Consider the following 27,364-nt stretch of genomic DNA (forward strand, 5'->3'; position numbering starts at 1 on the left):
CACGCTGGGAGTTTTGCAACAGCTGGAGACACCCAATTTGGGAAGCACTGCCGTAGGGTAATTTGGTGGTGGATGCAAATCCCTAATTTAGGCCTCAAATGCGCATGGTGCTCTTTCACTTTGGAGCCCTCTCATATTTCAACGGAACAGTTACGGGTTACACATTTTTTTTCTCTTCTTTTACCCCTTAAGAAAAGGTAAATTTGGGGTCTACACCAGCATGTTAGTGTAAACAAATTTAATATTTTACACTAACATGCTGGTGTTGCCCCATACTTTTAATTTTCACAAGAGGTAAAAGGAAAAAAAAATTGTATATTTTGACGCAAAGTGCTCTGCAGGCGCATAACATGGCTCAGAAGGGAGAGTGTACCATATACATTTGAGGCCTAAAGTCACAGCAGTTCTGACATAAACATAAAAAAACACCCACATGTGACCCCATTTTGAAAACTACACCCCTCACGTAAAGTAACAAGGGGTATAGTGAGCCTTAACATCCCACAGGTGTTTGACAAATTGGAGGTGAAAATAAAAAAAATTATTATTTTTTTTACTAAAATGCAGATGTTACCCCAATTTTATCATTTTCCCAAGGGGTAATAGGAGAAAAAGCCCTGCAAAATTTGTAACCCCAATTCTTCTGAGTCAGAAAATACCCCACATGTGGATGTAAAGTGCTCTGCGGGTGAACTACAGGGCTCAGAAGAGAAGGAGCGCCATTGGGCTTTTGGAGAGAGAATCTGGCTGAAATTGAAGGTCATGTGAGTTTAGGCCTCCATGGTGCCGGAACAGTGACCCCCCCCCCTACATGTGACCCCATTTTGGAAACTATACCCCTAATAAGAGGTGCAGTGAGCATTTACACCTCACAGGTGTCTGATAGATTTTTTGAGCAGTGGTCTGTGAAAATGAAAAATGAAAATTTTTCATTTGTACAGCCCACTGTTCCAAAGATCTGTCAAGTGCCAGTGGGGTTTAACATACACATATGAGGTATTTCCTTACTCGAGAGAAATTGGGCTACAAATTTTGGGGGGCTCTTTCTCCTATTACCCCTTGTAAAAATTCAAAAACTGGGTCTACAAGAACATGCAAGTGTAAAAATATTGAGATTTTGAATTTCCTCCTTCACTTTGCTGCTATTCCTGTGAAACACCTAAAGAGTTAACACACTTACTGAATGTCATTTTGAATACTTTGAGGGGTGCAGTTTTTATAATGGGGGTCATTTGTGGGGAATTTCTAATATGAAGGCCCTTCAAATCCACTTCAAAACTGAACTGGTCCCTGAAAAATTCCGATTTTGAAAAGTTTGTGAAAAATTGGAAAATTGCTTCTGATCTTTTAATCCCTCTGATGTTTTCCAAAAGTAAAAACATCTCAACTTTATGATGCAAATATATAGTAGACATATTGTATTTGTAAATCAATATATAATTTATTTGGAATGTCTGATATCCTTACAAGCAGAGAGCTTCAAAGTTAGAAAAATGCAAAATTTTAAATTTTTTCATCGAATTTTGGAATTTTTCACCAAGAAATGATGCAAGTATCGACAAAAATTTACCACTAACATGAAGTAGAATATGTCACGAAAAAACATTCTCAGAATCAGAATGAAAAGTAAAAACATCCCAGAGTTATTAATACTTAAAGTGACAGTGATCAGAATTGCAAAAAATGCTCCCGTCCTTAGGGTTATAATGGGCTCCGTCCCCAAGGAGTTAAGAGGGAAAAACATGATATATATTTAACCCCAACCTAAATGTACCTTATTTTTATTTTCTACCTAAGGTACATAAAGACCGAAAAAAAATACATCAGAGGAACTTCATTTTGGAGGCAATTAACCCCTTCCCGACCTATGACATACCTGTACGTCATGAACATTTTTGCCGCTACTCGCGGCATCCCGCAGCGCCCGGAAAGATGGTGGCTATCACTGATATCCAGCCATCTTACCATGCGACCACGGGGGGTTTCATCCCCCCCCCCCCAGCGATCGCTGCTATCAGCTGGTCAAATCTGACTAGCTGATAGCAGCGTTTCGCTATCAGAATACTTAGCAGCGCGGTGTGTGAGTCCCGATCACGGGGAGCGGGACACACACCGCTCTGCTAAGTGTCCCTGACCTGTCCCCCGGCGTCACTTACCCGTCCGAGCAGTGTCCCGAGCGGTCCCGGCGCGAGCGGCGTCCTCCATGCGGTCCCGGCGGCGCTGCGTCCCGGAGGTGAGTTTCAAAACTGGGAGTTTCAAAACTGCAACTCCCAGCATGCCCAGACAGCCTTTGGCTTTCTGGGCATGCTGGGGAGTTGTAGTTTTGCAACATCTGGAGGTCCTCAGTTTGGAGACCACTGTATAATGGTCTCCAATCTGTGCTCTTCCAGATGTTGCAAAACTACAAATCTCAGCATGCTCAGTCTGTCCAGGCATGCTGGGAGTTGTAGTTCTCTAACATCTGGAAGAGCACAGATTGGAGACCATTATACAGTGGTCTCCAAACTGTGGACCTCCAGATGTTGCAAAACTACAACTCCCAGCATGCCCAGACTGCCCAAGCATACTGGAAGTTGTAGTTCGGCAACATCTGATCCTTCAGATATTGCCGAACTACAACTTCCAGCATGCCTGGGCAGTCTGGGCATGCTGGGAGTTGTAGTTTTGCAACAACTGGAGGCACACTAGTTGGGAAACATTGTCCGTTTCCTACCTCAGTGCCTCCAGCTGTTGCAATTGTTGCAAAACTATAACTCCCAGCATGCACTGACAGACCATGCATGCTGGGAGTTGTAGTTTTGCAACAGCTGGAGGCACACTGGTTTGGAAACACTAAGTTTGGTTGCAAAACACTTGAAAGTTTATTACTTAACTTAGTGTTTCCAAACCAGTGTTCCTCCAGCTGTTGCAAAACTACAACTCCCAGCATGCACGGACAGCCAAAGGGCATGCTCAGAGTTTGCAACAGCTGGATGTTTGCCCCCTCCCCCCAATGTGAATGTACAGGGTACACTCACATGGGCGGAGGTTTACAGTGAGTGCTGCAAGTTTGAGATGGCGCAAATGTTGCGCTGCAGCTCAAACTTCCAGCGGCAAACTTGCTGTGAACCTCTGCCCATGTGACTGTACCCTAAAAACACTACACTACACTGACACTAACCTAAAATAAAAAGTAAAAAACACTACATATACACATACCCCTACACAGCCCCCCCTCCCCAAAAAAATGAAAAACGTCTGGTACGCTACTGTTTCCAAAACGGAGCCTCCAGCTGTTGCAAAATAATAACTCCCAGTATTGCCGGACAGCCATTGACTGTCCAGGCATGCTGGGAGTTTTGCAACAGCTGGAGGCACCCTGTTTGGGAATCATTGGAGTAGAATACCCCTATGTCCACCCCTATGCAAATCCCTAATTCAGGCCTCAAATGCGCATGGCGCTCTCTCACTTTGGAGCCCTGTCGTATTTCAGGGCAACAGTTTTGGGACACATATGGGGTATCGCCGTACTCGGGAGAAATTGCCTTACAAATTTTGGGGGGCTTTTTCTTCTTTAACCCCTTATGAAAAGGTGAAGTTGGGGTCTACACCAGCATGTTAGAGTAAAAAAATAAATTATTTACACTGACATGCTGGTGTTGCCCTATACTTTTCATTTTCACAAGAGGTAAAAGGGAAAAAAGACCCTCTAAATTTGTAATGCAATTTCTCCCGAGTACGGAGATACCCCATATGTGGGCGCAAAGTGCTCTGGGGGCGCACAACAAGGCTCAGAAGGGAGAGTGCACCATGTACATTTGAGGTGATTTGCACAGGGGTGGCTGATTGTTACAGCAGTTCTGACAAACTCAAAACAGTGACCCCATTTTGGAAACTACACCCTTCACGGAATGTAATAAGGGGTACAGTGAGCATTTACACCCCACTGGTGTATGACAGATTTTTGGAACAGTGGTCTGTGAAAATGAAAAATTAAATTTTTGATTTGCACAGTCCACTGTTTCAAATATCTGTCAAACCCCAGTGGGGTGTAAATGCTCACTGCACCCCTTATTAAATTCTATGAGGGGTATAGTTTCCAAAATGGGGTCACATGTGGGGGGGGGTCCCCTGTTCTGGCACCATAGGGGCTTCCTAAATGGGACATGCCCCCCAAAAACCCTTTCAGAAAAACTCCCTCTCCAAAATCCCATTGTCGCTCCTTCCCTTCTGAGCCCTCTACTGCGCCCACCGAACACTTTACATACGCATATGAGGTATTTCCTTACTCGAGAGAAATTGGGTTACAAATTTTAGGGTGATTTCTCTCCTTTTACCCCTTGTAAAAATTCAAAAATTGGGTCTACAAGAAAATGCGAGTGTAAAAAATGAAGATTTAGAATTTTATCCTTCACTTTGCTGCTATTCCTGTGAAACACCTAAAGGGTTAAAACACTTACTGAATGTCATTTTGAATACTTTGGGGGGTGCAGTTTTTATAATGGGGTCATTTATGGGGTATTTCTAATATGAAGACCCTTAAAATCCACTTCCAACCTGAACTGGGCCCTGAAAAATTACGATTTTGAAAATCTTGAGAAAAAATGGAAAATTGCTGCTGAACTTTGAAGCCCTCTGATGTTTTCCAAAAGTAAAAACTTGTCAATTTTTTTATGCAGACATAAAGTAGACATATTGTATATGTGAATCAATATGTAATTTATTTGGAATATCCATTTTCCTTTCAAGCAGAGACTTTCAAAGTTAGAAAAATGCAAAATTTTCAAAATTTTCATGAAATTTTTAGATTTTTTACCAAGAAAGGATGAAAATATCAGTGAAATTTTACCAATAACATAAAGTAGAATATGTCACGAAAAAACAATCTCGGAATCAGAATGATAAGTAAAAGCATTCCAGAGTTATTAATGTTTAAAGTGACAGTGGTCAGATTTTCAAAAAATGCCCAGGTCCTGAAGGTGAAAATGGGCTGGATCATGAAGGGGTTAGAGGATAAAAATCCAGAAAATAAAGATTCTGAACCAAATACAATGTAAAGTATAGGACAGTGATCTTCAACCTGCGGACCTTCAGATGTTGCAAAACTACAACTCCCAGCATGCCCAGACAGCCGTTGGCTGTCCAGGCATGCTGGGAGTTGTAGTTTTGCAACATCTGGAGGTCCGCAGGTTGAAGACCGCTGGTATAGGAGGTAGTACTCACGTGTCCCTGCTGCTCCGGACCCGTCACCGCTTGTCACCGATGTCCTGGATGTCGCCCTCTATCGCTGTCACCGCATCCCCGGGGTGTCCCCGTCGCTCCGGAACGTCTCTGCTGCCCAGTATCCTCACTTTCAGTCGCTGCCATCAAGTCGCTACACAGGCCGCTACGCACGCCGCTCCTATTGGATGATGGGACGGCGTGCGCAACGACGTGATGACGAGGAAGGAGAGCACCGGCCACGCTGGGGATCCCGGCACGGTGCAGACACCGAAGAGGCAGGTAAGGTCCCTCACGGTGTCCTGTAAGCTGTTCGGGACGCCACGATTTCACTGCGGCAGTCCCAAACAGCCCGACTGAGCAGCCGGGTTAGTGTCACTTTGCCTTCAGACGCGGCGGTCAGCTTTGATCGCCGCATCTGAAGGGTTAATACAGGGCATCACCGCGATCGATGATGTCCTGTATTAGCCGCGGGTCCCGGCCGTTGATGGCCGCAGGGACCGCAGCGATAGGACAGGGTTTTAAAGTGTATTTGTCATTAAAGTGTATTTGCCATACCAACTACCCCCCCCCCCCCCCCAGTTTTGGGGAAGAAAAAGTGCGTCTTATACGGCGAAAAATATGGTAGGCCAGGAATGTGTCAGCAATGGGATTCCACAGTGCACCCTACGGAATTTCAACGATGGGACGTTCCACTATTGAAATTCTGCGGCCGAAAGAATGAACTTGTTTATTGTTGGGGCGGAATCCGCTCTGCAGACATTGCCGTCTATGGGGCTGAAGAAAGATTCATCACCTCCTCCCCCTAGAACGACATCTCACCAAGTTGTACCCTGTACATTGAGTCCCTCCGGCTGTCGCTCTCAGGAACATCCGAATATATGAAGGATCAGGAATCCCTCAATCTCCAAATAATAAATCTTCTTTCAGCAGGAACTTCTCTCCAGAACACTCCGGATTGTTGAGCAGCTTTTCTACAGACAAAAGGATCAAAAAAGCCTTATACTCATAGCAAGGGCTGTTTATGGTACCGCTGCTCAGGTCCATTCACTTCAATTCAATTGGACGGCAACACCCCCCAGAAATGGAGGACAAGGGGGGGATGTTTCTAGACAAAAGCAGCTAGTTTTTGGAATCCTGGATAATCCCTTTCAAATTTGAATATTTACAAAACAATTTCACACTCCTACCAGAGACAGAGGGTACTAGGGGTCCCCATACCATCCAGAAAAATATCCTGTCCAGCTGCAGCATCATCTCTGTCCCAGCTGAAGCCCAGGCTCGGACAAAGTCCAGTAAGTGAGGGCGGGACTAGGACTCCTCTGTGCTCACTCCTGTCCTGTCTATCAGACTACAGCATATAAACAGAGAGGATGGGGTTACAGAGCAGCCTGCAGTGATTTCAGCCAACTCTTCCGGAGGGCGTGAGCAGGTGCAGGAAGACGACCCCGGGTGCTGGGGACCCCGATCCCCGGCGTCAATGTTGGGATCGGGGCCCCAGGAGCGACGGCGGCGAGGGACTTTCCTGCGATGAAGCAGCAGCAGGAGGTGAGTTACAGCCTCCTGCTGTTGCTTAGCAACAGCTCCCAGCATGCAAAAAGGGCATGCTGGGAGCTGTAGTTATGCAACAGCAGGAGGCAGACCACCACAACTCCCAGCATTCCCTTATGGGCATGCTGGGACTTATGGTTTTGCAACAGCTGGAGGCACATTTTTTATATGGAAAAGTGTACCTTCAGCTGTTGTATAACTACAACTCCCAGCTTGCACAAACAGCTAAAGTGCATGCTGGGAGTTGTAGTGGTGCATCTGCTGGTTGCATAACTACAACTCCCAGCATGCCCGTTGGCTGTCGGTGACTGCTGAGAGTTGTAGTTTTGCAACAGCTGAAGGCACACTGGTTGTGAAACTTAGAGTTTTTTTTTTTTTTACCTAACTCAGTGTTTCACGACCGGTGTGCCTCCAGCTGTTGCAAACTACAACTCCCAGCAGTCACCTTACACCATGCACCGTACATGCTGGGAGTTGTAGTTTTGCAACAGCTGGAGGCACACTGGTTTTGAAACACTGAGTAAGGTCACAAACTCTGTGATACATAACCAGTGTGCCTACAGCTGTTGCAAAACTAAAACTCTCAGCATGTACAGTCTGTCAGCGCATGCTGGGAGTTGTAGTTTTGCAACAGCTGGATGTCCCCCCCCTCCCCCAATGTGAATGTACAGGGTGCACTCACATGGGCGGAGGTTTACAGTAAGTATCTGGCTGCAAGTTTGAGCTGCAGCAAATTTTCTGCAACAGCTCAAACTGCCAGCGAGAAACTACTGTGAACCCCCCGCCCGTGTGACTGTACCCTAAAAACACTACACTACACTACCACACAATAAAATAAAATAAAAAGTAAAAAAACACTACATATACACATACCCCTACACAGCCCCCCTCCCCTCCCCAATAAAAATGAAAAACGTCTGGTACGCCACTGTTTCCAAAACGGAGCCTCCAGCTATTGCAAAACAACAACTCCCAGTATTGTCGGACAGCCGTTGACTGTCCAGGCATGCTGGGAGTTTTACAACAGCTGGAGGCACCCTGTTTGGGAATCACTGGCGTAGAATACCCCTATGTCCACCTCAAATGCGCATGGCGCTCTCACTTTGGAGCCCTGTCGTATTTCAAGGCAACAGTTAAGGGCCACATATGGGGTATCGCCGTACTCGGGAGAAATTGGGCTTCAAATTTTGGGGGGTATTTTCTGCTTTTACCCTTTTTAAAAATGTAAAGTTTTTGGGAAAAGAAGCATTTTAGGTAAAAATATTTTTTTTTTTTTAACATATGCAATAGTCGTGAAACGCCTGTGGGGTATTAAGGTTCACTTAACCCCTTGTTACATTTCCCGAGGGCTCTAGTTTCCAAAATGGTTTGCCATGTGGTTTTTTTTTGCGGTCCTGGCACCATAGGGGCTTCCTAAATGCGGCATGCCCCCAGAGCAAAATTTGCTTTCAAAAAGCCAAATGTGACTCCTTCTCTTCTGAGACCTGTAGTGCGCCAGCAGAGCACTTTTCACCCCCATATGGGGTGTTTTCTGAATCGGGAGAAATTGGGCTTCAAATTTTGGGGGGTATTTTCTGCTTTAACCCTTTGTATAAATGTAAATTTTTTGGGAAACCAAGAATTTTAGGTAAATTTTTTTTTTTTTTTTTACATATGCAAAAGTCGTGAAACACCTGTAGGGTATTAAGGTTCACTTTACCCCTTGTTACGTTCCCCGAGGAGTCTAGTTTCCAAAATGGTTTGCCATGTGGTTTTTTTTTGCGGTCCTGGCACCATAGGGGCTTCCTAAATGCGGCATGCCCCCAGAGCAAAATTTGCTTTCAAAAAGCCAAATGTGACTCCTTCTCTTCTGAGACCTGTAGTGCGCCAGCAGAGCACTTTTCACCCCCATATGGGGTGTTTTCTGAATCGGGAGAAATTGGGCTTCAAATTTTGGGGGGTATTTTCTGCTATTACCCTTTTTAAAAATGTAAAACTTTAGGGAAACCAAGCATTTTAGGTAAAAATTTTATTTTAATTTTTTTTACATATGCAAAAGTCGTAAATCACCTGTGGGGTATTAAGGTTCAAATTACCCCTTGTTACATTCCCCGAGGGGTCTAGTTTCCAAAATGGTATGCCATGTGTTTTTTTTTGCTGTTTTGGCACCATAGGGGCTTCCTAAAGGTGACATGCCCCCCAAAAACCATTTGACGCTCCTTCCGTTCTGAGCCCTCTACTGCGCCCGCCGAACACTTTACATAGACATATGAGGTATGTGCTTACTCGAGAGAAATTGGGTTTCAAATACAAGTAAAAATTTTCTCCTTTTTACCCCTTGCAAAAATTCAAAAATTGGGTCTACAAGAACATGCGAGTGTAAAAAATGAAGATTGTGAATTTTCTCCTTCATTTTGCTGCTATTCCTGTGAAACCCGTAAAGGGTTAAAACGCTTACTGAATGTCATTTTGAATACTTTCGGGGGTGCAGTTTTTATAATGGGGTCATTTATGGGGTTTTTCTAATATGAAGACCCTTAAAATCCACTTCCAACCTGAACTGGGCCCTGAAAAATTACGATTTTGAAAATCTTGAGAAAAATTGGAAAATTGCTGCGGAACTTTGAAGCCCTCTGGTGTCTTCCAAAAGTAAAAACTTATCAATTTTATAAAGTAGACATATTGTATATGTGAATAAAAAAAAAATGTTTTGGAATATCCATTTTCCTTACAAGCAGAGAGCTTCAAAGTTAGAAAAATGCTAAATTTTCAAATTTTTCATCAAATTTTGGGATTTTTCACCAAGAAAGGATGCAAGTTACCAAAAATTTTTACCACTAAGTTAAACTAGAATATGTCACGAAAAACAATCTCGGAATCAGAATGATAACTAAAAGCATCAGAGTTATTAATGTTTAAAGTGACAGTGGTCAGATTTGCAAAAAATGTCCGAGTCCTTAAGGTGAAAAAGGGCTCAGTCCTTAAGGGGTTAAGCAATAATAACTCTGGGATGCTTGTACTTCTGAATTTGATTCCAAGAATGTTTTTTCGTGACATATTCTACTTTATGTTAGTGGTAAATTTTTGTTGTTACTTGCATCATTTCTTGGTGAAAAATTCCAAAATGTCATGAAAAATTAGAAAATTTAGCATTTTTCTAACTTTGAAACTCTCTGCTTGTAAGGAAACAGACATTCCAAATAAATTATATATTGATTCACAAATACAATGTGTCTACTTTATATTTTCATCATAAAGTTGAGATGTTTTTACTTTTGGAAGACACCAGAGGCTTCAAAGTTCAGCAGCAATTTTCCAAGTAAATTTCAAAATCTGAATTTTTCAGGGACCAGTTCAGTTTTGAAGTGAATTTGAGGGTCTTTATGTTAGAAAAACTGCACCCCTCAAAGTATTCAAAATGAAATTCATGAAGTTTGTTAACCCTTTAGGTGTTTCACAGGAAAATTCTAAATCTTAATTTTTTACACTCGCATGTTCTTGTAGACCCATATTTTTTAATTTTACAAGGGGTAAAAGGAGAAAAAGACCCTCAAAAATGTGTAACCCACTTTCTCTCGAGTAAGGAAATACCTCATATGTGGATGTAAAGTGTTCTGTGGGTGCACTACAATGCTCAGAAGGGAAGGAGCGACAATGGGATTTTGGAGAGTGAATTTTGGTGAAATGGTTTTTGGGGGGCATGTCACATTTAGGAAGCCCCCATGGTGCCAGAAAAGCAAAAAACACCCCACATGGCATACTATTTGGTAAACTACACCCTCAAGGCATGTAACAAGGGGTGCAGTGAGTATTTACACCCCACTGGTGTCTGACAGATCTTTGGAACACTGGGCTGTGCAAATGAAAAATTATAGTCTATATTTTCACGGATCACTGTTCCAAAAATCTGTCAGTCACCTGTAGGGTGTTACGGCTCACTATACCCCTTGTTACGTTCCGTGAGGGGTGTAGTTTTCAAAATGGGGTCACATGTGGGTATTTTTTTTGCGTTTATGTCAGAACCGCAGTAACCAGCAGCCACCCCTGTGCAAATCACCAATTTAGGCCTCAAATGTACATAGTGCGAGGAGTTGTAGTTTAGCAACATCTGAAGGGCCAAATGTTGCCAAACTAAAATTCCCAGCATGCCTGGACAGTCTGGGCATGCTGAGAGTTGTAGTTGTACAACATCTGGAAGGACAGTGGTCTCTAAACTGTGGCCCTCCAGATGTTACAAAACTACAACTCCCAGCATGCCCGGACAGTCAAAGGCTGTCTGGGCATGCTGGAAGTTGTAGTTTTGAAACTCCCAGATACAGCAGTGAAGATCACTTTACGGCGATCCGATCTTCACAGCTGTATCTAGGAAGCCGCCGCCTCCTATCAGCCGGTCCCTGGTCTCCGCGTGAGCCCAGGTAACCGGCGGTCCGTGCAAAGGCCCCTGCGCAACTGCCCAGCTCCAATCATCCCTGTTGTCACCAGAGACCTGATCAGCCCGAAAATGCAGCAAAACGCTGATCTGAATAAATCACTGATTTGCAGCGATCGCCGACATGATTTCAGCAGGCATCCCGGTCTGATCCCTGTCCGGCTAATGGCGGGGATTGAAATTCCCACGGGCGTACAGGTACGCCCTTGGTTCTTAAGTACCAGGATGCAAGGGCGTATCCATACGCCCGTGGTCCCCAACAGGTTAAAGGGTTACTCCGGTGGAAAACTTTTTTTTTTAAATCAACTAGCGCCAGAAAGTTAAACAGATTTGTAAATTGCTTCTATTAAAAATTCTTAATCCTTCCAGTACTTATCAGCTGCTGTATGCTACAGAGGAAATTCTTTTCTTTTTGGATTTCCTTTCTGTCTGTCCACAGTGCTCTCTGCTGACACCTCTGTCCATTTTAGGAACTGTCCAGAGCCGGATAGGTTTGCTATGGGGATTTTCTCCTGCTCTGGACATATGATATATATATAAATGTCAGATATCCTATGTACGTGGTTAATATATACTTGAGGAAAAGTCCTGTGTAGACTCCAAGGCTGTGCTCCGGTGGGTATTCACCAATTCCCAAGTCTTAGTAAAGGAAGCCATGAGCGATGCAATCTGTGCTTCTTATGAAATACTCAGACACTGTTAGATGCTTTGCCGCTGTTTTTTCTTTATTCGATCATTTTGGTAAAACATTCGGAGCTGTAACATTGGAAGCTGCAGATGTTATTAGTCGTCCCAGCAGAGATGGTGTTCATTGTTCGGGAGCCATCAGGGTCTGACGTTTCGGGGGAACGCCCCCTTACTCATGTGTACTAGAGCCTGAGATTCCAGGATATTTGAGGTGGAATGCCACCTGTTCACAATCAAGGGATTTCTCTTAAAGGAACATTTACAATTATCTGAAGTAACAGATTTATAAGTAATTTTACATCTAGTTGCATTTCACAAAACATGGTGGATTACAATATTCATTCATAAATAAGCTTTCATCTACAGATGGGGAAATCGTGTCCAGGTAGGTTATCCAATATACTTCCCTTTACAAGAGACGCCTGCGCTTTATATTCTCATTCCCTTCAGTGTGAATTTGTTCTAAGATTTGTCACCTTACTTCCTTCACATTATGTTGTTTTCCTAAAAAATGTCTCGCGACAGTAGTTTCACTGAATTTAGATGATTCCCTCACTGTTTTAGTGTTTATAGCCTTTCTAATGTTGTTTTTATGTAACATTGTTCTAATTTATATTTTTCTGCTGGTCTGTCCGACATAACATATGCCAAATATATGACAGACCAGCAGAAAAATAAAAACTGTGGCAAAGCATCTAACAGTGTCTGAGTATTTCATAAGAAGCACAGATTGCATCGCTCATGGCTTCCTTTACTAAGTGGAAAATATATAGATGTGTTATCTGCATCATTTATTGCTCTGAATTGGCTTCTCTCCTGTGTGAGTTCGCTTATGTTTAACAAGATGTGATTGCTGAGTATAACATTTCCCACATTCTGCACATGAAAATGGCTTCTCCCCTGTGTGAATTATTTGATGTCTAACAAGATTTGATTTCTTAGTAAAGCCGTTCCCACATTGTGAACATGAAAATGGCTTGTCCCCTGTGTGAGTTCTTTTATGCTGCATAAGACTTGAATGATGAGTAAAACATTTCCCACATTCTGAGCATGAAAATGCATTCTCTCCTGTGTGAGTTTTCTGATGTTTCAGAAGACTTGATTTATCAGTAAAACATTTCCCACATTCTGAACATGAAAATGGCTTCTCTCCTGTGTGAGTCCTTTGATGTACCACAAGGTCTGATTTCTGAGTAAAACATTTCCCACATTCTGAGCATGAAAATGGCCTGTCTCCTGTGTGAGTTCTTTGATGTACAACAAGACTTGATTTAAAAGTAAAACATTTCCCACATTTTGAGCATGGAAATGGCTTCTCTCCTGTGTGAGTTCTTTGATGTACCACAAGGTCTGATTTCTGAGTAAAACATTTCCCACATTCTGAGCATGAAAATGGCCTGTCTCCTGTGTGAGTTCTTTGATGTACAACAAGACTTGATTTAAAAGTAAAACATTTCCCACATTTTGAGCATGGAAATGGCTTCTCTCCTGTGTGAGTTCTTTGATGTACCACAAGGTCTGATTTCTGAATAAAACATTTCCCACATTCTGAACATGAAAACGGCTTCTCTCCTGTGTGAGTTATTTGATGTTTAACAAGACTTGATTTTAAAGTAAAACAATTCCCACATTCTGAACATAAAAATGGCTTCTCTCCTGTGTGAGTTATTTGATGTTGAATAAGATTAGATTTCTTGGTAAAACATTTCCCACATTCTGAGCATGAATATGGTTTCTTTCCTGTATGAGCTTTTTGATGTCCAACACCCCTTCTGTGACTTTTATTTTGCTGAACATCCTGTGATGACTGAGAAGACAGGACCTGTATATAAGGATGAGATGACAGATCTTGGCTGTGAAGGGCTGAGGGTGTATCTGGGATAATGGAATGTTCTTCATATGTATCTTGTGTGATATCATCATCTGCTTTATAATCTGAAGATATAAGATTCTCCTCTGATCTCCTGCTACAAGAATCTGCAGAGAATAACACAGATTATATCATTGAGTATTAACCTTATTTACATTTTTCCATCTAGAGTCACATGAGAGTTTGTTTTTTGTGGGACCAATTTTACTGTGAAATAGAAAACAAATTGTGGGATAAAATTCTATTGAAATAAAATACAATTTTGCAAATTTGAGATTTTTTCATCACCTACCATATAACGTGATGTCACAACTGACGTTATACTTATCCATCAGGTCAGTATCATCATACAACTTGTAGAGTTTTCCTTATGTTTTATTTAAAAAATACTTTAACCCCTTAAGGATTTTTTAAGGGTTTTTTCACTTTTGTTTCTTCCACCTCACCTTCTAAAAATCAGAACGTTTTCAGTTTTCTACCTACAGACCCATATGAGGTTGTTGTTGTGTTTTGCGCTACCAATTTTACTTTCTAATGACATCAATCATTTCACCACAAAATCTACAACAAAACCAAAAATCAAAGATTATTTGTGAGGCAAAAATGTAAACCTCCCCCCCCCCCCCCCCCCCCCACTATTTTGTAAAATTCGGGGGCTTCCGTTTCTACGCAGCGCACTTTTGGGTCAAAATGACACCTTATCTTTATTCTGTAGGTCCATACGGTATAAGGACACCCAAATTATATAGGTTTGATTTTGTTTTACTTCTTTTGAAAAAATGTGAACTTTTTGTACAAAAATTAGTATGTTTAACCCCTTAAAGGACTCAAGGTTTTTCCATTTTTGCAATTTAATTTTTTCCTCCTTACCTTTAAAAAAAACATAATTCTTAAAATTTTGCCCTAAAAATCCATATGAGGGCTTATTTTTTGCTCCACCAATTCTACTTTGGACTGACATCAGTCATTTTACCCAAAAATCTACGGCGAAAAAGAAAACAATTGAACAAAATTGAAGAAATAACGCCATAATGTAACTTTTGGGGGCTTCCATTTCTACACAGTACATTTTTCGGTAAAAATGACAAAATTCTCTTTATTCTGTAGGTGCATACAAATGATCCACTACTTATATAGGTTTGATTTTGTCGTACTTCTGGAAAAAATCATAACTACATGCAGAAAAATGTATAAATTGTCATCTCCTGACCCCTATAACTTATTTTTCCGTGTACGGGGCGGTATGAGGGCTCATTTTTTGCGCCGTGATCTGATGTTTTTATCGGTACCATTTATGTATTGATTGGACTTTTTGATCGCTTTTTATAAATTTTTTCATTGTATAAAAAGTGACCAAAATTAAGCTATTTTGGACTTTGGAATTTTTTTGCGCGCACGCCATTGACTGTGAGGTTTAATTAATTATATATTTTTATAATTCAGACATTTCCGCATGCATTTATTTTTATTTACACTTTTTTTTAAATAGGAAAAGGGGGGTGATTCAAACTTTTATTAGGGAAGGGGTTAAATGATCTTTATTCACTTTTTTTTTTGCAGTGTTCTAGCTACCATATGGGGCTATAACACTGCACACACTGATCTATTACATTGATCATTGTTATCCCATAGGAGACTATACCACTGCACACACTGATCTCTTATATTGATCATTGTTATCCCATAGGAGACTATAACACTGCACACACTGATCTTTTACATTGATCATTGTTATCCCATAGGGGGCTATAACACTGCACACACTGATCTCTTATACTGATCATTGTTATCCCATAGGAGACTATAACACTGCACACACTAATCTTTTACATTGATCATTGTTATCCCATATGAGACTATAACACTGCACACACTGATCTTTTATACTGATCATTGTTATCCCATAGGGGGCTAAAACACTGCACACACTGATCTGTTACATAGGAAACCATTGATCAATGATTCTGCCGCTTGACTGCTCATGCCTGGATCTCAGGCACTGAGCAGTCATTTGGCGATCGGACACCAGGAGGCAGGTAAGGGACCCTCCTGCTGTTCTAGAGCTGTTCGGGATGCCACGATTTTGCTGCGGCGATCCCGTACAGCCCCTGAGCTAACCGGTAATGTTTTACTTTCACTTTAGACGCGGCGTTCAACTTTGAACGCCGCATCTGAAGGGTTAATAGCACGCGGCACCGCGATCAGTACTGTGGCCCCGTGTTATAGAACAGGAGTGGACTCAGGACATACAGGTATGCCATGAGTCGTTAACCCCATAAGGACCAGGGGTTTTTCCATTTTTGCACTTTCGTTTTTTTTCTCCTTATCTTAAAAAAAATCATAACCCTTTCAATTTTGCACCAAAAAATCCATATTATGGCTTATTTATTGCGCCACCAGTTCTACTTTGTAATGACGTCAGTCATTTTACCCAAAAATCTATGGCGAAATGGAAAAAAAAATCATTGTGAGACAAAATTGAAAAAAAACAAAACGCCATTTTGTAACTTTTGGGGGCTTCCGTTTCTACGCAGTGCACTTTTTGGTAAAAATGACACCTTATCATTATTCTGTAGGTCCATACGATTATAATGATCCCCTACTTATATAGGTTTGATTTTATCGCACTTCTGAAAAAAATCATAACTACATGCAGGAAAATTTATACGTTTAAAATTCTCATTTCTGACCCCTATAACTTTTTTATTTTTCCACATATGGGGCGGTATGAGGGCTCATTTTTTGCCCCGTGATCTGAAGTTTTTATCGGTACCATTTATGTATTGATTGAACTTGTTGATCGCTTTTTATTCTTTTTTTCATGATATAAAAAGTGACCAAAAATACGCTATTTTGGACTTTGGAATTTTTTTGCGCGCACGCCATTGATTAAGCGATTTAATTAATGATATATTTTTATAAATCGGACATTTCCGCACGCGGCGATACCACATATGTTTATTTTTATTTAAAATGTTTTTTGTTTTTTTTAAATGGGAAAAGGGGGGTGATTCAAACTTTTATTAGGGGAGGGGTTAAATTATATTTATTCACTTTTTTTCCCAATGTTATAGCTCCCATAGGAGACTATAACACTGCACACACTGATCTCTTATACTGATCATTGTTATCCCATAGGGGACTATAACACTGCACACACTGATCTCTTATACTGATCATTGTTATCCCATAGGAGACTATAACACTGCACACACTGATCTCTTATACTGATCATTGTTATCCCATAGGGGACTATAACACTGCACACACTGATCTCTTATACTGATCATTGTTATCCCATAGGGGGCTATAACACTGCACACACTGATCTCTTATACTGATCATTGTTATCCCATAGGAGACTATAACACTGCACACACTGATCTTTTACATTGATCATTGTTATCCCATAGAAGACTATAACACTGCACACACTGATCTCTTATACTGATCATTGTTAACCTCATAGGGGACTATAACACTGCACACACTGATCTTTTACATTGATCAATGGTCTCTCATAGGAAACCAGTGATCAATGATTCTGCCGCTTGACTGCTCATGCCTGGATCTCAAGCACTGAGCAGTCATTCGGTGATCGGACACCAGGAGGGAAGGTAGGGGACCCTCCTCGTTTCACAGCGCTGTTCAGGATGCCACAATTTCACAGCGACGATCCTGAACAGCCCCCTGAGCTAACCGGCAGTGATTTACATCTGGAGGGCCACAGTTTGACACCACTGCCTTACAAGAAGCAGGGACACCAGTCTTTAACAATCATGTGGACAAAACTTCAGGGAAAATCGGTCAGGGACCAAATGACCGTGCCCCCCAATCCACCTGACCCCGCAGGTTATAATGGAGCAGTCATCCAAACCGCCCCCTTTATAATCCTCATGCCAGCCAGAGAATTCAGACAAAGGATAGGGGATACGTTATAGATCACGGGGGTCCAACCCTTGGGACTCCCTGCGATATCCTGAATGGGGCCCTGACAGTCTGCTTGAAGGGGGCGGACCAACCCTGCATGGAGCGGCGGCCGACACTCCCCCTCCATGTATCCCATAGAAATACATAAAGGGGGGTGTCAGCCGCAGCATCCTGTGGGGGTCGGACCCGGCCGCTTCCGGCAGACTGCTGGGGCCCCGTTCAAGAGATCGCGGGGAGTCACAAGGGTACCCCCATGATCTATAACCTATCCCTTATCCTGTCTAGGCAGACAGTATCACATTTTTGTCTTTTGTCTATTAATGTGTATAGAAAGACTTATGACCTAATAAAGTTAGTGAAATTTTCCTGGAAACAAGTTAAAAGGGGAACCTTTATTTTTAATGATTTTTGCTCACAGCTCGCCAGCTGCACCGATAGCTCCATTTGGACCCACACAGGTGACCCGAACCGGAACATTTCCGTATCAGAGGGAAAGAATAAAGGGATTTAAAGGGGTACTCCACTGCTAGACATCTTATCCCTTATCCAAAGGATGGGGATAAGATGTCTAATCACGGGGTCCGGCTGCAGCACCCCCCATTCTAAACAAAAGCCAGATTCCAGTGGTCGTGACATCACGCCCACCCCCCCTGGTGATGTCGCACCCCCTCTATTCATGTATGTGAGAGGGGGCGTCGTGTGATGGCACGAGCGGGAGTGGCCACAACTTCATGATCACTGCCTCTGGCTCTGAGCGTTCCGAACAAAAAGTTCAGAATACTGGAGCACCGGAGAACCCCTTTAAAGGAAAATTCTAGTACATGAGTACTTATCCCCTAATGAAGATAGGAAATATATGTCCGACCACTGAGACCCCCGCGATCTTCTGCCTGGCATCCCGTTTGTGTATCTCCGTCTCTCCCATAGAGATTCATGGAGAGACATGTCAGGCACCTCTTGGTGCGGTGGTCGACAGTAATCCCTGCACGGAGCGGAGGTCACCTGTGCCTGGAGAGATCTGGGGTGCTGGGCAGGAGATCACAGGAGGTCCCGGCGGTCGGACCCCCACGATCAGACACTTATCCCCTATCCTCAGGATGAAAAAGGAAAGATAGCGACTCCAGAGAGACAGAGAGCTGGTATCTACTGCTATATGGAGTCTGTATATAATGTGTTTGATTCATAAACAGTATGGCGGTATTATTCAGTCACTATGTAGTGGTGATGGGATCAAGTCGACTGCTATAGAGTCAATATAGGGGGAGGGGGATAGTATTTACCCTGGAGTCCCAAAGATTCTTGTTACTTCCCGAAAATATTATTGCAGCCAGTAACTGAATAGAATGTGTGACTCTTCTCTGTATTTAGTGGTTACTACTCACCTGGGCAGTTACCTGTAGGAATGTCTTCCTTATACTGCACATCACGGCTCACATCTGTCTCTTCTTCTTCCTTTATGTCTGTAGCATTATTATAAATCAGATCTTTCCCTGTAGGAATGTCCTCCTTGTACTGCTCATCACCGCTTACATCTGTCTCTTCTTCTTCCTTTATGTCTGTAGCATTAATATAGGTCAGATCTTTCCCTGTATGAATGTCCTCCTTACACTGCTCATCACTGCTCACATCTGTCTCTTCTTCTTCTTCCATTATTACTGTAGCATTAATATAGGTCAGATCTTTCCCTGTAGGAATGTCCTTGTCCTCCTTATACTGCTCATTACTGCTCACATCCATCTCTTCTTCTTCCTTCATATCTGTAGCATTAATATAGATCAGATCTTTCCCTGTATGAATGTTCTCCTTATACTGCTCATCACCGCTCACATCTGTCTCTTTTTCTTCCTTTATGTCTGTAGCATTCATATAGATCAAATCTTTTCCTATAGGACTGTCCTTGTCCTCCTTATACTGCTCATCACCGCTCACATCCGTCTCTCCTTTTTCCTTTATGTCTGAAGCATTAATATAGATCAGATCTTTCCCTGTAGTAATGACCTACATATTCTGCTCATCAAGAGGACGGGGACACCTCTCTGGTGCTGTTCTCTTACTGGATCTGACTGTAGGGAACACATACAGAGACTGAATTCATTCTTTACATACAAATAATGAGAGGACGTGTGTATATAGTCATGTCTATTACCTGGTGATGTGAGGGGCTGCTGATCCTCCATCATGACCTGATCCTTGTACTGATCCTTGTGTCCTTCTACATACTCCCACTCCTCCATGGAGAAATAGACCGCCACGTCCTGACACCTTATAGGAACCTGAGACATAATGATACAGTCATCACCCCGACCCCTCCAGTGGTGTTACTGTATAATGTCCCAGCATTCCCAGCAGTGTCAGCTCTCCAGTCATCACCAGACCCCTCCATTACTGTATAATGTCCCAGCATTCCCAGCAGTGTCACCTCTCCAGTCATCACCAGACCCCTCCATTACTGTATAATGTCCCAGCAGTGTCACCTCTCCAGTCATCACCAGACCCCTCCATTACTGTATAATGTCCCAGCAGTGTCACCTCTCCAGTCATCACCAGACCCCTCCATTACTGTATAATGTCCCAGCAGTGTCACCTCTCCAGTCATCACCAGACCCCTCCATTACTGTATAATGTCCCAGCAGTGTCACCTCTCCAGTAATCACCAGACCCCTCCATTACTGTATAATGTCCCAGCAGGGTCACCTCTCCAGTCATCACCAGACTCCTCCATTACTGTATAATGTCCCAGCAGGGTCACCTCTCCAGTCATCACCAGACCCCTCCATTACTATGTAATGTCCCAGCATTCCCAGCAGTGTCACCTCTCCAGTCATCACCAGACCCCTCCATTACTGTATAATGTCCCAGCAGTGTCACCTCTCCAGTCATCACCAGACCCCTCCATTACTGTATAATGTCCCAGCAGTGTCACCTCTCCAGTCATCACCAGACCCCTCCATTACTGTATAATGTCCCAGCAGTGTCACCTCTCCAGTCACCACCAGACCCCTCCATTACTGTATAATGTCCCAGCAGTGTCACCTCTCCAGTCATCACCAGACCCCTCCATTACTGTATAATGTCCCAGCAGTGTCACCTCTCCAGTCATCACCAGACCCCTCCATTACTGTATAATGTCCCAGCAGTGTCACCTCTCCAGTCATCACCAGACCCCTCCATTACTGTATAATGTCCCAGCAGTGTCACCTCTCCAGTCATCTCCAGACCCCTCCATTACTGTATAATGTCCCAGCAGTGTCACCTCTCCAGTCATCACCAGACCCCTCCATTACTGTATAATGTCCCAGCAGTGTCACCTCTCCAGTCATCACCAGACCCCTCCATTACTGTATAATGTCCCAGCAGTGTCACCTCTCCAGTCATCACCAGACCCCTCCATTACTGTATAATGTCCCAGCAGTGTCACCTCTCCAGTCATCACCAGACCCCTCCATTACTTTATAATGTCCCAGCAGTGTCACCTCTCTGGCGATTGTGTCAGCTGATCGGGACCCCGAGGAGCCGTGTGCTTACAGGACCTGCGATGATGTCACAGTCATGTGATCAGTCACATGGAGGAGGAGGAGTCACATGATCAGGGGCTGCTGCTCTAGGCTCATCTGCTCAGTGTATGCAGGACTCTGCTGTGCTGGTTGTGATCGCTGCTGGATGAGCTGAAGTTATGTGTATGCAGCAGAGCTGTGTGTGTGTGATGTGCGTGGTGCAGAGCTGTGTATGTGTGTGTTATATATGTCTGCAGCAGAGCTGTGTGTAATGTGCATGTAGCTGAGCTGTATGTGTACACAGTAGAGCTGTATATGTGTAATGTACATGTAGCTGAGCTGTATGTGTACACAGTAGAGCTGTATATGTGTAATGTACATGTAGCTGAGCTGTATGTGTACACAGTAGAGCTGTATATGTGTAATGTGCATGTAGCTGAGCTGTATGTGTACACAGTAGAGCTGTATATGTGTAATGTACATGTAGCTGAGCTGTATGTGTACACAGTAGAGCTGTATATGTGTAATGTACATGTAGCTGAGCTGTATGTGTACACAGTAGAGCTGTATATGTGTAATGTACATGTAGCTGAGCTGTATGTGTACACAGTAGAGCTGTATATGTGTAATGTACATGTAGCTGAGCTGTATGTGTACACAGTAGAGCTGTATATGTGTAATGTACATGTAGCTGAGCTGTATGTGTACGCAGTAGAGCTGTATATGTGTAATGTACATGTAGCTGAGCTGTATGTGTACACAGTAGAGCTGTATATGTGTAATGTACATGTAGCTGAGCTGTATGTGTACTGTACATGTAGCTGAGCTGTATGTGTACACAGTAGAGCTGTATATGTGTAATGTACATGTAGCTGAGCTGTATGTGTACACAGTAGAGCTGTATATGTGTAATGTACATGTAGCTGAGCTGTATGTGTACACAGTAGAGCTGTATATGTGTAATGTGCATGTAGCTGAGCTGTATATGTGTAATGTGCATGTAGCTGAGCTGTATGTGTACACAGTAGAGCTGTATATGTGTAATGTGCATGTAGCTGAGCTGTATGTGTACACAGTAGAGCTGTATATGTGTAATGTACATGTAGCTGAGCTGTATGTGTACACAGTAGTGCTGTATATGTGTAATGTACATGTAGCTGAGCTGTATGTGTACACAGTAGAGCTGTATATGTGTAATGTGCATGTAGCTGAGCTGTATGTGTACACAGTAGAGCTGTATATGTGTAATGTACATGTAGCTGAGCTGTATGTGTACACAGTAGAGCTGTATATGTGTAATGTACATGTAGCTGAGCTGTATGTGTACACAGTAGAGCTGTATATGTGTAATGTACATGTAGCTGAGCTGTATGTGTACACAGTAGAGCTGTATATGTGTAATGTGCATGTAGCTGAGCTGTATGTGTACACAGTAGAGCTGTATATGTGTAATGTGCATGTAGGTGAGCTATATGTGTACACAGTAGAGCTGTATATGTGTAATGTGCATGTAGCTGAGCTGTATGTGTACACAGTAGTGCTGTATATGTGTAATGTGCATGTAGCTGATCTGTATGTGTACACAGTAGAGCTGTATATGTGTAATGTACATGTAGCTGAGCTGTATGTGTACACAGGAGAGCTGTATATGTGTAATGTACATGTAGCTGAGCTGTATGTGTACACAGTAGAGCTGTATATGTGTAATGTGCATGTAGCTGAGCTGTATAAGTACACAGTAGAGCTGTATATGTGTAATGTACATGTAGCTGAGCTGTATATGTGTAATGTGCATGTAGCTGAGCTGTATGTGTACACAGTAGAGCTGTATATGTGTAATGTACATGTAGCTGAGCTGTATGTGTACACAGTAGAGCTGTATATGTGTAATGTGCATGTAGCTGAGCTGTATGTGTACACAGTAGAGCTGTATATGTGTAATGTACATGTAGCTGAGCTGTATGTGTACACAGTAGAGCTGTATATGTGTAATGTACATGTAGCTGAGCTGTATGTGTACACAGTAGAGCTGTATATGTGTAATGTACATGTAGCTGAGCTGTATGTGTACACAGTAGAGCTGTATATGTGTAATGTACATGTAGCTGAGCTGTATGTGTACACAGTAGAGCTGTATATGTGTAATGTGCATGTAGCTGAGCTGTATGTGTACACAGTAGAGCTGTATATGTGTAATGTACATGTAGCTGAGCTGTATGTGTACACAGTAGAGCTGTATATGTGTAATGTACATGTAGCTGAGCTGTATGTGTACACAGTAGAGCTGTATATGTGTAATGTACATGTAGCTGAGCTGTATGTGTACACAGTAGAGCTGTATATGTGTAATGTACATGTAGATGAGCTGTATGTGTACACAGTAGAGCTGTATATGTGTAATGTACATGTAGCTGAGCTGTATGTGTACACAGTAGAGCTGTATATGTGTAATGTGCATGTAGCTGAGCTGTATGTGTACACAGTAGAGCTGTATATGTGTAATGTGCATGTAGGTGAGCTGTATGTGTACACAGTAGAGCTGTATATGTGTAATGTGCATGTAGCTGAGCTGTATGTGTACACAGTAGTGCTGTATATGTGTACACAGTAGTGCTGTATATGTGTAATGTGCATGTAGCTGAGCTGTATGTGTACACAGTAGAGCTGTGTGTAATGTGCATGTAGCTGAGCTGTATGTGTACACAGTAGAGCTGTATATGTGTAATGTACATGTAGCTGAGCTGTATGTGTACACAGTAGAGCTGTATATGTGTAATGTACATGTAGCTGAGCTGTATGTGTACACAGTAGAGCTGTATATGTGTAATGTGCATGTAGCTGAGCTGTATGTGTACACAGTAGAGCTGTATATGTGTAATGTACATGTAGCTGAGCTGTATGTGTACACAGTAGAGCTGTATATGTGTAATGTACATGTAGCTGAGCTGTATGTGTACACAGTAGAGCTGTATATGTGTAATGTACATGTAGCTGAGCTGTATGTGTACACAGTAGAGCTGTATATGTGTAATGTACATGTAGATGAGCTGTATGTGTACACAGTAGAGCTGTATATGTGTAATGTACATGTAGCTGAGCTGTATGTGTACACAGTAGAGCTGTATATGTGTAATGTGCATGTAGCTGAGCTGTATGTGTACACAGTAGAGCTGTATATGTGTAATGTGCATGTAGGTGAGCTGTATGTGTACACAGTAGAGCTGTATATGTGTAATGTGCATGTAGCTGAGCTGTATGTGTACACAGTAGTGCTGTATATGTGTACACAGTAGTGCTGTATATGTGTAATGTGCATGTAGCTGAGCTGTATGTGTACACAGTAGAGCTGTATATGTGTAATGTACATGTAGCTGAGCTGTATGTGTACACAGGAGAGCTGTATATGTGTAATGTACATGTAGCTGAGCTGTATGTGTACACAGTAGAGCTGTATATGTGTAATGTAGCTGAGCTGTATGTGTACACAGTAGAGCTGTATATGTGTAATGTACATGTAGCTGAGCTGTATGTGTACACAGTAGAGCTGTATATGTGTATTGTACATGTAGCTGAGCTGTATATGTACACAGTAGAGCTGTATATGTGTAATGTACATGTAGCTGAGCTGTATGTCTACACAGTAGAGCTGTATATGTGTAATGTACATGTAGCTGAGCTGTATGTGTACACAGTAGAGCTGTATATGTGTAATGTACATGTAGCTGAGCTGTATGTGTACACAGTAGAGCTGTATATGTGTAATGTACATGTAGCTGAGCTGTATGTGTACACAGTAGAGCTGTATATGTGTAATGTACATGTAGCTGAGCTGTATGTGTACACAGTAGAGCTGTATATGTGTAATGTACATGTAGCTGAGCTGTATATGTGTAATGTGCATGTAGCTGAGCTGTATGTGTACACAGTAGAGCTGTATATGTGTAATGTACATGTAGCTGAGCTGTATGTGTACACAGTAGAGCTGTATATGTGTAATGTACATGTAGCTGAGCTGTATGTGTACACAGTAGAGCTGTATATGTGTAATGTACATGTAGCTGAGCTGTATGTGTACACAGTAGAGCTGTATATGTGTAATGTACATGTAGCTGAGCTGTATGTGTACACAGTAGAGCTGTATATGTGTAATGTACATGTAGCTGAGCTGTATGTGTACACACTGTATATGTGTAATGTTCATGTAGCTGAGCTATGGGGCGCAGGGTGTAAATGTACCACATGTTCTTAAAGAAGTTCTGTAGTAAACAAATAACCAACATATAGGGGACAAGTTATAGATCGCGGGGGTCTGACTGCTGGGACCCCCTGCGATCTCTTGTAGAGGGCCCCGACAGTCCGCAGGAAGTGGGCGTGCCAACCCCTGCACAGAGTGGAGGCCAAAACGCTTCGGTGCTTTAGCAGCGGCTTCCTGTGGGGGGGTCGGATCGCCTGCTTCCTGCAAACTGATGGGGCCCCGTACAGGAGATAGCGGGGGATCCCAGCAGTTCCACCCCCGCAATCTATAACTTATCCCCTATACTTTGGATAGAGGTTGTCACTGCAATAGTCTTTTAAGGGTTAATAATAAACATCCCCAATAATCCTGATCTGATGGTGACCGCACACACATACCTGTATCTGTAGAGGAGCCGTGTGCTTACAGGACCTGCGATGATGTCACCGTCATGTGATCAGTCACATGGAGGAGGAGGAGTCACATGATCAGGGGCTGCTGCTCTGAGAGATCTCCACACACAACACAACAGCAGTGACTGCCCCACCAGGACCTGCTCTGTATCCGCTACATGCTGGAGGTGTAGAACCTGTGATGATGTCACAATCATGTGACCAGTACATTTGAGGGCAAAGTTTAGCAGTAAAGAAGTGACTGTGGCTGAAGGACCTGTGGGGAGGATCATGTGACATGAGTGGGCGGGGCTCAGCAGAGTTGTCGAGAAGATATTGTAGCTGAAGGACCTGTGATAAGTCATGTGACAGCAGGGTCCTGCATACACTGAGCTGATGAACCCAGAGCAGCAGCCCCTGATCATGTGACTCCTCCTCCTCCATGTGACTGATCACATGACGGTGACGTCATCGCAGGTCCTGTAAGTACACGGCTCCTCTACAGATACAGGTAGGTGTGTTCTCTCCCTGTCAGGATTCTCTTACGTCCCCCCAGCAGCACAGATGGTATATTCCTCCCCCCCCCCCGCACACTGGTATGACCCATGCATAGTACTGACAATAAAACCTTACAAGGGTTAATCGCACCCCCTCCCCTATATAGAGGCCGATCCCCTCATCCTGTGATTTCTCCTTTGGGGATTATTTTTATGTATTTTTGTGTTTTTTACTATAATATTATTTTATCTTTGCTCCTGGTGAGAGAAGGGTTAATATATTGTCTTGTTTCTGCTGCTGTTTGTGTTATTCCGCCATCTTTACTCATTTCCTATATCTCCGCCCAGTTGGCCCCCAGCTAGAAGCCCCGCCCTCCTGTCCTTGTGGCCCTATTCCTGTTATGTCTTTACCTCTAATATGTCAGGTTCTTCTTCTCCTTCTGGTTCTCTCCCCGCGGTGTCCACATGTCTCCCCGGCTGCCGCCATCTTGTAGAAGGAGGTTTATGGAGAACTGGGCCGACTCCTCTGTGGATCCAGGCTCTGCCGACACGCCCCCTCCCATAGACATGAATGGAGGGGGTGTGGCTGTGACATCACGAGAGTGTGTGGCTGTGACATCACGAGGGGGTGTGGCTGTGACATCACGAGGGGGTGTGACTGTGACATCACGAGGGGGTGCGGCTGTGACATCACGAGGGGGTGCAGCTGTGACATCACGAGGGGGTGTGGCTGTGACATCATGAGGGTGTGTGGCTGTGACATCATGAGGGTGTGTGACTGACATCACGAGGGGGTGTGGCTGTGACATCACGAGGGGGTGTGGCTGTGACATCATGAGGGTGTGTGGCTGTGACATCATGAGGGTGTGTGGCTGTGACATCACGAGGGGGTGTGGCTGTGACATCACAAGGGGGTGCGGCTGTGACATCACGAGGGGGTGCAGCTGTGACATCACGAGGGGGTGTGACTGTGACATCATGAGGGTGTGTGGCTGTGACATCACGAGGGGGTGTGGCTGTGACATCATGAGGGGTGTGGCTGTGACATCACGAGAGGGTGTGTGGCTGTGATATCACGAGGGATGTGTGGCTGTGACATCAC

At 43.3% G+C, this 27,364-nt stretch overlaps 2 protein-coding genes across 2 annotated transcripts in view; both read right to left on the reverse strand.

The window, feature by feature from the left end:
- The window catches only part of LOC130298186 (gastrula zinc finger protein XlCGF57.1-like), a 91,119-nt gene extending 65,190 nt beyond the window's left edge, over positions 1 to 25,929 (reverse strand). The window contains exon 1 of the mRNA XM_056551098.1: positions 25,772 to 25,929. The gene's annotated coding sequence lies outside the window, so the exon portion shown is untranslated. The remainder of the gene's footprint in view (positions 1 to 25,771) is intronic.
- Positions 1 to 27,364, reverse strand: part of LOC130298199 (oocyte zinc finger protein XlCOF7.1-like) — a 177,927-nt gene that overhangs the window by 32,829 nt on the left and 117,734 nt on the right. The window contains 1 exon segment of the mRNA XM_056551116.1: positions 12,653 to 13,822. Within this exon segment, the coding sequence (XP_056407091.1) occupies positions 12,653 to 13,822 (1,170 nt within the window).

This window comes from Hyla sarda, assembly GCF_029499605.1.
Source record: "Hyla sarda isolate aHylSar1 chromosome 1 unlocalized genomic scaffold, aHylSar1.hap1 SUPER_1_unloc_4, whole genome shotgun sequence".
NCBI lineage: Eukaryota > Metazoa > Chordata > Amphibia > Anura > Hylidae > Hyla > Hyla sarda.